Source organism: Cinclus cinclus, chromosome 5 (genome assembly GCF_963662255.1).
Source record: "Cinclus cinclus chromosome 5, bCinCin1.1, whole genome shotgun sequence".
Lineage (NCBI taxonomy): Eukaryota > Metazoa > Chordata > Aves > Passeriformes > Cinclidae > Cinclus > Cinclus cinclus.
Window position 1 is genome coordinate 18,445,136 of NC_085050.1, and position 14,226 is coordinate 18,459,361.

At 39.9% G+C, this 14,226-nt stretch overlaps 1 protein-coding gene across 1 annotated transcript; it reads right to left on the minus strand.

Annotated features, from left to right (window-relative positions):
• Window positions 1-6,933: 6,933 nt before the first annotated feature.
• CCKAR (cholecystokinin A receptor) lies at window positions 6,934-13,219 on the minus strand. Its single transcript, XM_062493436.1, has 5 exons — window positions 13,096-13,219; window positions 12,093-12,344; window positions 9,776-10,037; window positions 8,034-8,161; window positions 6,934-7,460 (listed from the first exon to the last, which is right to left on the minus strand). The coding sequence occupies exons 1-5, from the start codon at window positions 13,217-13,219 to the stop codon at window positions 6,934-6,936; spliced, it is 1,293 nt and encodes a 430-aa protein (XP_062349420.1).
• Window positions 13,220-14,226: the final 1,007 nt, after the last annotated feature.

Here is a 14,226-nt window from a genome sequence, read left to right on the forward strand (position 1 = left end):
GAAGTGCAGGAGCAGCTCTCAGCAGGTCCCACGGGCATGCAGGGTGCTGGGCACTGGGCTTTGGGGCAGAGGAGCACGGGTTGTGTTCTCCCAGCCCATCAGGTCAGCTGGACTAGAAGGTAGTGACACCTTGGCAGTGCAGTTTGAACTCCTCAGGTGAGAGATGCCCAGCTTGTGCTGCTGCCAGCAGGTCTGTGCTGCAGCTTCTCCGTGGCCAGGAACTTTTCTCCCTCTGTCTCCTGTGCTTGGGGCACAAGGCTGAGACCCTCAGCTCTGACTGCCTGGTCTGTCCTGATGACACAATCCCTTCAGCTGCAAAACCTACACAAGGCCTGTAGAAAATAAATTAATTCCAGTGTAGTTGTTATCGCTTCAAATCTCCACTTTCCCCCTTGCCTAAAATGAGTGCTTCTCTACCAAGAATGAAGTTTGATTTTCCTTCCACCTTTCACTGCCCCCTCACCCACTAGGTACCTCCTTCCCATACAGGAAACAGCTGCCTTTTCTTTTACTTTCAGAAGCAGAATCCCAAATTAAAAAGTATATGCAATGATCTTCTCTCCACAGGCCAAGACCATCTCCTTTCATCCTCACTATGACTTTTTGTCCCCCACCACTCTACAAGGCCAAAATCTTTCCTGTTCAGCTTCTGTTCCGTTCCTGCCCCTGCATTTGGGCCCTGCAGAGCAACATTTCAAGTGCATCAGATTCAGCTTTGACTTCATTCACTATCTTCCTAAACACTCTTCTACCAGTCTTATTAATCCCTTACAGATCTCACAAAAGCAGTGTCAGACAAAGCTGTGCACCTGCAACTTGCTTGCTCTTCCATTCCATCTCTACACAGCCTCTGTCATTGGAGGCATCTTAGTCTTGACCTCAGTGTGTAGCAAAGGAAGCCTGTCCTGGTTCTAATAAATATTTGACAAATCACTGCAGTAGAGGCATCATGCTGGATGTTAATAAACATTTGATTTTTGTGGAAAATCCTGCCTGTCAGTAAAAAGTCTATGAATTTCCATCAGCTTTTACTTTTCCCTGCTATTTAAAAATAAATAAATAGATAATTTTAAAATGTTAGAAAAATACCAGGGAATACAGAGCTATGCCTAACAGGCTTTCCTGGGCTGTATTGTTTTGCCTCAGTGAGCTGACAGTATTTAAACAGGTTTCCTATATAATAAACACCAGGGCCCTGAGATATATTTTCTGGGTGCTTCCCAGAGATCTGCAATCTCAGTGAAGGAAAGGCTTTGATATTAGCAGAACTTCCTTCTTGTTAAAAATGCACTGTGATAACCTGTGTGGTAGCTTTAGTCTTACTTGCTGTGGTCACTACTGAATTTTTTTGCAACTTTGTAACATGAGCACTGACCACATCTGGACATCAAATAAAAGGTTCTTTGTCTTAAAGACACAGCCTCTTCCTAATCCTGTGATAACCTTTGTCAGTCCCCACAGGGTGGTCAGAGGTACATTAAATCAGTTGTTCCCTGGAAAGCTAAAACAGACATGATGTTGATTCTCCAAAGAATCAACAGGTGTGCCCTTGCTGATACCATGAATTAATTTCAGTGCTGTGCCTGTAATCTTCCTTTTCCTACTTGCATGTGTCAGGACCATCTTTTGGGATGCAACAGAAAAAGCAACTCGAAAGACAAGCATGTCTCGGGTGACATTGCTATGCTCACATTCTTTTGAAATAACAGCAAGCCAGTCACAGCATCACTGCCAAATATCCTCCCAGGGATATGGGCTGAGAATTTAGCCAGTTGCAGAGCAAGGAGCATCTCTGGTTTCTCCACACCTACCTTCAGTTTAGCTATGAAATCCTGACAATCTCAGGTGTTAGAAGGACCATGGCAGGTTTGTAGGAGTCAATGCAAAGTTCCCAGCTGATTAGAAAGTTCTCTCTTGGCACTGTTATGTGTTCAGCACAGTTGCCCCTGTGTTTTCACCTCTGTGTGTCATTCTTCACTTGGTCAGGAATGAGGCCTCTTAGCAGTTGGTAAGTATTCTCAGAACAAGGCCCTGAGACAATGTCCATTCAATAATAATAATAATTTTAAAATTGTCTCTGACAGCAAGCAAAGAGCATGAGTAGCCCCTTTCCTGTGAATTTAGGTTCTGTACATGTGACTTTTCTTTATGCCTGTTTTGTTACTCTGGTGTTTGTATGATTTTCACAGGACCCAAGCACTGATTTTTGTCTACTGTTTTAAATCAGACTTTGTATATAAGTTGCATTTCTTCATTCTATCAGGAGATATTTTTTTAAAATTTTAATAACTGTCAAAATAGCAGGACATCAATTAACTGGTGTTTACCCCATAGGGGATGATTCCTACTTGATGTTTACTACCAGCTGATGCTAATGAATATGTTTAGTTCTTGTCTCACCATACAGTGGAACAACTGACATCTCCCTAGCTCAAAATTAGCTTTTTGGACACAACTGGGAGTGGAAGCCAAGAAAACTCTTCATGAAATTGTTATCTGTGGAGATGCAGACAAATAGCTCCTAGCAGGGATGAATTGCCATTAGGCAAGCAGAACAGAAGCTTTACAATTAATGAATATTTCTTTTGCATTTTTTTTCTTTGGGAGGTACCCAAGGCAGCCTAACAAGCATTGCATAAGGAAAAAATAAAAAAGGTAATCCTAGAAGTTGAGGTTTTTATACACACTGAGAGAGAAATTCTGGCACGTTAAAGGCATGTATTACTATGCTGTATGTAACCCCTGAGAAAAGAGCTGGGTGCATGCTGGATGGATTGTGCATAAAAACCTGAAGCTGTTTAACTGAAATTAATAATGCATATAGAAAAATTGACTGGAAAACTGTGGCCAGAGGGTGGGCAAACTGCTGACCTACATGCACATCCAAGTGAAGTGGTATTTGGTTGGTCTATGTTACATCTGAAGTGGAAGAGCAAAGCATTTTACAAATAAAACCCAAGCAAAAGTCTAAACTTTAATTTTATACTCTCTACCACTCTATCTCTGATGCTGTAATAAAAAGGCTACAGCCTCTGCTCTCAAATAATCCTTTCTCAAATTCAAAACCATTAGGTTTTATCTTTCTATACTTTCATTTTGAGAATAGGCTTCTTTTGCCACTGGAAATGCTCAGTTTAGCCCAACATCCATTTCAGTATTGACTGATCCTGAAGTCATCTATTCCAGGCCAGAAGAGCATTGTGATGAACCATGGTGGGTGTGCTGGGGTTGCACCATCCCTGGGCTTGGAGGCAGGAGGAACAGGAGGGGATACAGGAGCAGGTGGGATCATAGACAGGCTCTCCACCTTGCCCAGAAGGGATTGGTGGTATTGGAAAAGAATCCATGCCCTGTGTAAGGGATGTAAACCTTTAGCAACTGGAGTTCCAAATCCACATGCAGCTTTCCACTGAGAGCATTAAGGTATTTTGTCTTGGCAATAGTGAAATACCTTTACTTTGACCCCTCACCAAGTCCTGTATTTAGTAGTATTGTAAGGCAGCAGTAGTAAAGCATAACCTAATAGTAGAGGTTGTAAGTAATAGTGGCAGAAGTATCAAAGGAGGAGCTGGGTGTTATTCAATGCTCCACATTTGTTTTCTGAACTCTTGGTGCAATCCTGCTTGTTCCAGAGCCGGTGTTCAAGAGCTGCTGTGGGAGCTCAGACGTGGGATTGTAGGGAGGGGCTGCAGAACTGTTGTGTCATGGGCAGGATATATTGTTTGGAGAAATGTGCTGCAGGAGTCTGTCAGCCGGAGATGATGGGGGAAATGAAGATGAGAGTGCTTTCTGGGAGAGTAAATCTGGGGAGGAAAATAAACCTGTCAAAGAGAAAAAAATCATCTAGCAATTGCTGGTGGTGGGAAAGAAACGTAGAGACTGAGAAGCATGCAGGACAAAAATCAGATGTTGTCATGCAGCTGAAAGAGATAAGAGAAAGACAGAGGGAGGGGGAAAAAACCCTGGGAGTTGGGAGAAAGGGGAAGAAGATAAAAACTTCTGAGATTTATGGATGTTATGCACCTGAAATTCATTGGTTTGCCATTTGTCTGCTACATCTGGAAAACAGTTTGCTTTTAGGGACTGCTTGTAGTAGGATAGGATTTTTCTCCAAATCACCTTTAAACTACTACTAAAATGAGAAAGATTTCATGGCCGTTTTTATTTTGGTATGTTTATTCCACCCGTATTTATTGCTGAAGATACATTTTCAGTGACATCAGCATCTGAATTAAAGGTACTGGGAGGATGCCATGATTCTTCAATAATGAAAGGTGAACATTTGGGACCAGGAATGACTTCTGCAATGCACAGATCAGGAAAAATGGCATTAAGATGCAGAAAGGCTGAAATTTCCTGTGCTAGGAGACCAGGGCAGAAGAATATAAAATGTCTGGATTGCAATATTGCATTTTAAAAGCTTAATTCCTACTTCTTGCTGGAATTTGGCATAAGGGTTGTGGCTTAGGGAGATTGATCAAAAGAAATATTGTGTTGGTATAACAAGAAAATAGGTGCAGAGGGGGCAGTGGAGGGGATGAGTGACGCACACAGAGATGGGCCTTGGAGAAATGGCACATTTCAACCCTTCCCTGATTGTCTCCCAGCCACTACTCCATCAGGATCTTCTCCTGCCTTCCTCATTTCATCACCTCCAAATTGTGCTCCCTGACAGTTAGGAGAAGGGAATCAATCAGAAACTCTGCTCCTTTCAGCCACAGCCACTGGAGGCCACGGGGCGGGGCGGGGGGGGGGGGCTGAGATCTGATTAAGGTATTGTTGAAAATAGCTTTTGGTTTTCATGTGAAACCACAATCCTCAGACTCGATCAGTGAGAGCAGGTGAACTGTGCATGTCCTGTTTTGTCATTCTACAGGTACTGGAGAAGCTACATTTATGAAAAGGAATTTGCTTTTGAAAGAGCACACCGAGCTGTGGCGTGGGCTGTCCTGCAATACAGCACACAGTCAGCAATAGTCACATCCTGTATATTATTAAAATGTGGAGGGTTTTCTTACTGAAACAACTATTTTTAAATTATTATCTATAATCAGCCCAGGCTTTCAATTTGTATAAAATACTTCACAAATATGTTTTCTGCTGCCACATAAATTCCAAAGCAGCTAAATTTGTTCCTTCAGTTTCAACACGCAGGACAGTTTTGTAGAGGGTCTCAACATGTATCTGTAAGTGAAGAAAAATTTTCATTTTATTGCTATGAATTAAATCCCATAATTTAATTTGTTGAGTATTTGCAAAAGGTCAGATTGATGTCAGTAGTCTCAGCACTGCTCCAGGAGCAGGGCTACTTTATTAACTAGGCAGGCATAACATTGTTTCTATGGATTGTGCATAGTGTTTAGAATTTTTTTTTAATTTCCTGTCTGTGGACAAGTGGGATAAAAAAAATAATAATAGCCAAAGTTGCGTCCTAAGTTGTTAGGGTAAACCATTTCAGGCAATAACTGAGTGCAGAACATGGATCTGTGTGCTGGAACTCACAGTAGACTTCTAATTTAAAATCATTCTGTAAAAAGATCAGATTTTCCTGATTAAAAACCCTGAGAGGGCTTATATTTAATATCCACATCTACATTCCACGCTGTGCTCAAATTTAATCTCTGTCTAATAACAAGGGTTTATAATGATACTGATTCAGCTAGAAGATAGAAACATCTCCAAAAGGATATTTTCACCAACCAAAATAAGTGACGTAACTTCTCCATATGAGGCCCACAGGTCAAAGGACAAGACCTGAACACCCACAGTCACCTGTGAGCTGCACAGGAAAGAGACTGGGTTCCTTGCTCAACAAAGCACCAATAATTACATCATTCAAAGCTGTTTTACTCTGTGTTGAATCTGTTTACAAGTACGTCTAGTTAGAGAAAATAGCTGCTCCAAAGTTTAGAAAACCTATTTTCTGACAAAGCCTTTCAGCCTTTGCTGGTTTTATCTGCCCTCTCTGCCATTCTGCACCCAGTGCCTTTATTTCCATGTTGGCAGTGCCACGCCCGAAGTGGCTGTGAATGTATTTGTGTAATGTCACTGCCATGGGCACCAACCTGAGTCTTCAGTCCTGCATCTTCTGTAAAATACCTCTTTGCTTTATCCCAAGCATTTATCCCAGTGCCTCCCAGTGTGGAAATTTCCACACGAGCCTTTATGGCTCATCTTAGACTCTGCCACTTGTATGTGTGGGTGCTTTCAGCTGCACAAAAGAAAGCCATTTCTTTGTCCTTGTTCTATGGGGTTTATATAAGTGAAAAAGGCATTAAATTATGTTAATTTATGCTATTGCCTGAGTGAAGAAAGCATTCCACCCACAAAGCCAATGATATTTATTTTAATTTTATTTTTGAAATGAAATTATTTTACTTAAAAGCATTAATTTCACATGGACAAACCCATTCTTGCCACCCCAGAATTCCCATGAGAGTGACACCAAAATTATCTCAACATGTATTAGTTCAGCTAAAATAATGTGAAAAGATAGTACAAATATAACAGAAAGATTTTTGCTTATGAGGCATAGCTAGTGAAGTGAAGACTGCATTACATACATTTATGTTTGAGGAAAATCTATTTGCATCTTGGAAATTTTAAGAGATACTCAGAGCTGCGTCTGAAAACTGAGCAAAGCTGTTGATGTAGAGGACACCAATTTTTGCTGTGGAATTTATTACAAGTAGAGCAACTTCTAAGGCTTTTCATAAAGTCCTTTATCTTCAGAGCTCTCTTCCTCCTTTGTACTTTTGAAGGGAAAGTGATGTAACACTGAGACAGTGATAGCATCAATTTCCCATAAAATTCTCGCTGTGTTTACTGTCAGCTGAAGCGTTTCATTAACTCAGAACTAAATCGCGTTTAGCTGATGCCACAGTCACTTTCCAAACCAGACAATTCACCACTCATTGCCTCCCCTGGTGCAGCTCAGGGGGGTGCAGATGCAGACATGTGTGTGTAAGAACATTTGGAGAGGGAAGCCCGTGTAGTTTTCCCCTCCTCTTCATCACCAGCCTCTCCCCGTGTTGCGGGGGGTTTTTGCTTGGCACAGCAGGTGAAGGTGGCCAGGAAGGCCATGCGGAAACGCTTGTTCATGAAGCAGTAAATGATGGGGTTCACGCAGGCAGAAGTGTAGGACAGCAGGTGGATGAAGGAGATGGGAGCCCCTGAGAGATGCCGGTCTGCCGAAGCCGTGTCGAAGGCTCGCCAGGCATTGACACTGAAGATGGGGGTCCAGCAAATGAAAAACAAAACCACTATCACCATCAGCATACGGATGACAAGTTTCTTGGCCATTAAGTTGGCAGAAGAACTGTTGCTTCTCACTCTCTCTATTTTGTTGTGGCTCATAGCAGAGAGCTGTTGCAATGGCATTTTCCTTTTTCTTTTGGTTTTGTTGAGGTAACATCCATCTCCATCCTCGTATTTGGCACTGCAGGTACTTCCTCTTCTTTCTGTACATATAAAGTGCTGTTTAAATGGTCAGCAAAATATCTCCGAACAGTGAGCCAAATAAAAAATGAAGAATGCAGTCTAAGTCTAAATGAACAACATAATTCATAGCTGAGCAACTGTTGCAAAGAAAACACTGGCCTGTTTCTGAGTCATTCAGCTACTCTGAATCCACTGTCTCCTGATATTCTCACATTTTACCTCTATACAAACTGACGCAAAAGGTAGACAGAAGATAGTTTTCAAGTTTATATGCTTCTGTGTTAATTTGAAAGTTTTAATTGTGACATTTATTGACGAAAATGGTCCTCATCCATGGCCAGAAAAAAGCCCTGGTATTTCTACAATATACAAATTAGAAATTTAATGGATTCTGCCCCGAATCTTTGCAAACAAGCCAAAGATGAGGTTTATTTGCCGACAGCAGAGTAACTGTAATCAAGTAATGTGGCTGTGACATAACTGACCATAATGATCACTTTTGCAAGTAGAAAGTTTTACTAGCCTCAAAATGACTGCTCGTATCTTCAACTGTAACTTAAAAAAAACCACCCCAAACCAAAGTGTACTGTTACCTCGTGAAGGTTTTCTTTGGCTGGCATCAAATTTTATTCCTCTGTAGAGCTCCAAAGAAATTAGACCATACGCAACCATCATTATAATGCCAGGAATAAGAAAGAGTGTAAGTAGCAGGAAAGTGTACCTAAGGAATCAAAAGACACACTGAGAATATGGAATGGCACAAAACCAGAAAAAACCTCCTTTTTATACAACTGAGAATTGGGGGAGAAAGGATTTCAAGATTTCAAATTTCTTTTTCATGCCAATACAAAGTATCATTTTGACACCTCAGAAATTTGAAGCTTCCTACTTCTTCTGCTTCCCCCAGAAAGGTACAGCAGGAACAAGACTATAATGGCTGAAATGCATTTTTCATCTCACCTATGCAGCCCAGAGGAGATGGGCACTCCCACAGTGGTTAAAGGGGGCAAAAGTTCTCTCTGCCCATGAGTAGAGCTCCCTGCTGTAACGAGATAAGCATTGGATGCCTCGTAGCTTTGGACAGTGTAAACACTGCTTTGCAGAAGCTAAATGAGCACCTGCTGATTCTCAATGGGGTCCTTGGAACATTAAAAATATTTTAATGGTTGGACTCAGTGATCTTAGCGGTCTTTCCCAATGTAAATTATTGCATTATTCTGCTTCAGAGAGATCTGGCTTCCTGAGGGCCGTGGCACATGTGGGCAAAGACAGAGCAGCTGCAACCTGGGTTTTCATCCCTGGAGCCATGCAGAGCTCCTGAGGAGGGATCCCAGGACTGGCAATATCTTTGGTAAAGGAAACAGCTTTTACTTGGTTTCACATCTGCCACTTCCCTAGTCAGCTTCTCTGATGTGATGACAAGTTGGAGAAATAAGGATGTTCAAATGCATCCATGAGCCTTTGTCTCTCCTGATCCCTGTGACTTCAGTGCAAACTCAGTAACACACCTGGGAATCTACAGGGAGACCACAGAGAAGAACATTTTATCCTGTGCCCTTCCTCCTCATGCCACCAAATACCTGAGACTACTACTGAAAGCATTAACACAAAGTTACTCTCTTTGTGGATGCTCCATACCAAAATGGTACAAACTTTAATCTTTTTCCCAGTTCCAGCTGACCTTCAGTATCAAAAATCTTACACATTCTCGGTGCCAGCCAGTGTTTAGTCAGTATGCAAGGACAACGTGTCTAAGTACTATTGCAGTTTGATAGTGCTGCTGTTTACCCTGCCTGGGTGTGTAGGACTGGGATCATGTCTCTCCCCACTTCTCTCTGCTCCTGTTCTCCATAAGCAACTAAAAGGGTTCTCAAATAAGATATTTGCAGCCTCATATTCTAATTCTGTGCAACAAAGAACCTTCAAACAAATCAACGGCCAAGGCAGCACACAGAGAAATGTTTGTGTCTGCATTTCTCAAAGATTAATCAAGGATTTCTCTGAGAATGTTGAAGTTTCTGTGTAAATGAGTGAACGCAGTATTCCTACCACAAGTGACAGATGCTTTCTTTACAGTGACAGTTGGGACTTAGCAGACCATGGTGTGAGAATCATTGCCATCTTGGGCAGTCTTTCCTATGACAAGGGAAAAGTCATGCAAATGTCAGAATGTAAGCAGCTTAAAAATGCTGGGGTTTTTTTTACATCTTAAGCATGATAGAGTGTAAACATTTGCTGAAGGTTAATACTTGATTTTCCATAGGCTTATTGCTACCATGAAATTGGGTTTTCCAGCAGATAATTACACATTTGCTAACAGCCAGTTATGTCTTACCAAGACTGCTGAATGACATCGCTTGGCCAAAGGAGCCGGCACATATTTGCCGTGGTGTTGTTGTACTTGGTGAAAGGTACCAGTTTGCTGTAGATTGGGTATGGTGACATGATAGCAAAGGAGACACACCAGGTCACAGCAATCACTCTCAGGGCGTGAGATTTTGTCTGCCAGACCCTGGACTGCAGCGGTTTGCAAATGGCACTGTACCTCTCCAAAGATATGGCAACCAGGTTGAATGTAGAGACACTTACAGAGATACCTAGGTATTTAAAATAAAGAAATGGGTTAGTTTCTTGTTTTAAAGGTTGTGCTATGTTCAAATGGTCTTGTTAGCTTGCTGTATGCATAAAAAATTTAAAAATATAGCAAACTATGAGCAAAAGTATTTATAAACACCACACTGATTAAATTGGTGAAGAATGTGTGGGCAGTGGGTCTGGGTCTCCAGACTGCTCCAGACTGATATTCCTGCTTTGTGCTTCTCTTTCTTCACAAGTCCAAGAAAAAGATACACACTCTGTCAAACCATAAAATTCTGGTAACAGGTAAAGAAGACGATTTTACTCCCAATTACTCTCGTTGTTCCTGTAGTTTATTCATTCCACTAATTGCACTGAAATTCAAACAAAGCATTTGAAATTAGTTTATTATTCTCTTAACACAGATGTTCAGAGTCCCTTTTCTATTGTTTTAGTTTTTTGAGTGTCCTGCTTGACTTGTGATATGATTTTCTCATTCAAGAGAGGTGAATTTTTACAACTTTTTAATTAGATGCTAATGGAGTTACAAACAAGGAGAAATGAAGTCATGAAGCAGAATCTTTGTCCTTCAAGTACCCTTAATTTCTTCTGTTCATATTTGATAAAATACAGTGCAGTTGTCTGTATTTCTGTCATAGAGGTGCCCAAGTTCACCACGGTAAAATTATAAATATTTCTTCTTAACTTTGCCACCAATTTTTCTTTCAGTGAATGAACTTTTATTTGTCTCTGTGAATGTGGGTCAGACTACAAAATGCTGATATTGTCACAGTTTGCTTTACAGAAATCATCTGTAATTGAATATCCATCTTTTTTTCATATTAAAATGAAAAATTGAGCATAGTTGATGCAATGGCTGCCTGTTTATCAGGTGATGCCTCTGTTACCTGAAACGTTAGTGGGAGATCTTCCCATTCTGAGTCCTAAAACAAAACAGCTTCATAATGAGAAACTTTATGTTGGTCTATTTCACTGGATCTTTTATGAAATAATTTATAATGTGTGCAGTAAGAGGAAGATGACAATGCTTCAGTAATGTTTTATGGTATTTTTGCCAGCGATTCATTATAATTGTTTAAACATGGCCTTTGGTTTTATTGGTTTTATCTACAAAAATATGTTGATTTCCCATTCGCACACTTTAGGTGTGTACTTTCACATTACATCAAAGTTCTCAAGGGCATGAGTTGAAAGGGGACCTGAGGTTTCTGTAATCAACTAAGGGTCTCCCAGAGCAGCAAAAACTTTACATAATCTTTTTCTTTTTCTTTTTCTTTTTCTTTTTCTTTTTCTTTTTCTTTTTCTTTTTCTTTTTCTTTTTCTTTTTCTTTTTCTTTTTCTTTTTCTTTTTCTTTTGTTTGCTTGGTTTTGTTTTGTTTGGGTTTTTTTGGTTAAGAAACAATAGCAAATGCAGAGGAAATACTAAAGTGAGACAAAAATCACTTATACACACATACACAACCCAGACATTTTGAAAATTCTAGATCGTGGTTCCAAAACCAAAATGATTATGGCAAGGCATACAAAAATGATGCTTTTTAAAGTCATCCTCTAAAATCTTTATCTGTGTTTTATGGTCTTCTGGTGAGCTCTGATCATACTTGGTCTGCTCGCAAAGAGTATTTGCTCCAACTTCCAGCTCTGCAAATTACACCTACTTTGCCCTATTTCTCTTTTGTTTTTTATGTATCACTGCTGTCAAAAATGTGTGGGTAAAATCTGCCCTTACTGAGGGCGTACAAGCCCATAATTTCTGCTGGGCTGTGTAAGCAAGTGCATGTGCTGGGTTCCTCATTAAAGTTTGATCATGCAACAACTTCACATCCAGCAAAACTCTTCTGTATGTCATTAAAGTTAAGTGTGTGCCTCCGTGTTTTGCTGGATCAGACCAAGGACACCAGAACCATGAAGATTTGTGCTACAGAGTTGTTTCTTCTTAATATTGGTAACTTAAATGATGGATGGAAACAATCAGCTTTTTATAGATCTTTCAATACCTTCTCACCTGTCTCATTATTCAGTCTTCAAAATAGGTATAAACTTCCCAGACTTACCCATGAAGTAAGTGGCAGTTTTGCAAACAGCACTTCCAAAAATAAAATCTTTTAGCAGGTTGGGAATGAGGGTGAAAGGCATGCAGAAAAGGCAGAGCATCAGGTCGCTGACTGCCAGTGACAGCAGAAATGTGTTGGTGACTGTTCTCATCCGCTTGTTTCTTATCAGCACCGTAATCACCAGAATGTTCCCCAAAATACTGAGCAGAAATATCAAGCAATACAGCAAAATCCGTATTATCTGATGCAAATCTGAAAATTGTCACAAGAAAAGATCAGTTATACAGTATTCAACTAGGATTAATATTATATATTTCAACCTTTAATCAAAAGGTAAAAGCTTTTCTGTATTCAATTTTATGAAGGTTTATGTCTTTACACCAATGCAAAAATCAGTGAAAGTGCTGAAATTCTTAAATGTATTCTGAGAGCTACCTTAATTGCATAGCATTAAATTACAAGATAAGCAATACAATGTACATTTGGAGAGTCAAATGCAACTTCTTAAAGCATGTGGTTCTCATGTTACTTACTGTGCACCACTTACCATGGCAGATCCTATTTTATGCAAAAGGAAGAAAAGATCAAGCAATCAAATGATATTTTATTATGTGGATTTTTTTTTCAGCTTCAGAGGGCTACAATTTCATATTAAATCACTTTCATACGTGGTGTCAGATCTGATCACTCCATTGTTACAGAACTGTATAGAAATCATGTTTCTCCAAGTCCTTAGCAGAGATGTTTGCATTTTGTGCTCCTAAGTGTTACTGTTTTAGTTTTCCATTATATCCAAATTTTGTCCTAGTTCAATTTTGAACTTGGAAAACCAGCACATACTAAATTTTTGCTGCCTGTTTCTCATACTAACTTAAAAGCAAGCAGTTGATTTTTCACTCTCTCAGAGAAAATGCCTTGCATAGCTCTTTCTTTCTATACTATCTCTATATCCAACTAGGACTAAAACTGCCTGGAAAAAAAAAAATCTATTTTCCATACATACCTTTAGAAGGATAAGGTATATCATCCACACAGAAAAAAGTGTCATTTTCCAAGATGATATCACAGAGGAAATCAGTAATGTTGGTACCATTCCCAAGGAAGCTACTAGCATCAACTATTTCCATTCTTCAGTATCCACAGGTTAGCTTTGATGAAGAAGAAGGTGGGTTTGTAACTACCTGCCCATGCTTTCAGTAAACAAACACGTTTCTGGATGAAGTCTCTAGAAGAAATACAAGAGAAGCAGCTGTGCAAGGAAGCTGTTCTGACTCTCTGGCAGGAGCACCCAGCATGCAGAGTCCTATTCTGGCTGAACAAGATTTATTCCAGGGGCACACACGGCAGTTCAGAAAAGCAAAGCGTATGTGCACATCCACACTCACACGTATGCACACATGCTCACACACACACACACACACACACACACACACACACACAGCCCCTCTGGTACTTTTTAGATCCACCCTCTTCTGTTACTGCACTACTGTTGGGATTATAAACAGGCTAGAAAAAGATTACAGCATTAACCCCTTGTGAGATTGCTTCTACTCATGTCTCTGCAATATTTCTCAGTCAGCCTGTTATGTCACAGCCTATAAATGAGACCCAGTGAGTGAGGAGAGTGATAAATCTGTGAACTAGCATTTCAAATGGTAAGAGTCATTTAATAAAAGGGCAGAGAAGGTAAAAACATAGTAAAGATTTTGCATTCCTTACATGGAAATTGTTCTTGTCTTCATATTTTTCAGAGTAAACTGAAGATAGGATAGACTCGGAAAAATAAAAGCAGCTAAATTTATCTCATTTGGCAAAGTGCTTAGTTTCATAAAAAAGTGCTGTACATGCCTGATCCAAACCCCAGCAAGTCGACAGAAGAACTCACTAATTTCACTTAGTGGATCAAATCTTATGAAATTATATTAGAATTGTCAGATAATAAATATAAACAGAGTATAATATAAACAGAATATAAACAGAAGCCTGTACATTTCCTCTGTGCAAGAACTTGTGCATGATTTGACAAACTTGATAAAACTGATAAATTGTGGCAAATTAGTAATGCACCAATGGAAAACACAAAAATCTTGATGGTTTAAAAATTCTGCTTTTTTAATACATAAGCGTCATCCTC

Coding starts and splice junctions, on each gene's coding strand:
- CCKAR (XM_062493436.1), bottom strand. CDS start 13,219: ATGGAAATAGTTGATGCTAGTAGCTTCCTTGGGAATGGTACCAACATT. Junction 10,038..12,092: donor AACTGCCACTTACTTCATGG/GTAAGTCTGGGA, acceptor TTAAATACCTAG/GTATCTCTGTAAGTGTCTCT. Junction 8,162..9,775: donor GATGTCATTCAGCAGTCTTG/GTAAGACATAAC, acceptor TTGATTCCTTAG/GTACACTTTCCTGCTACTTA.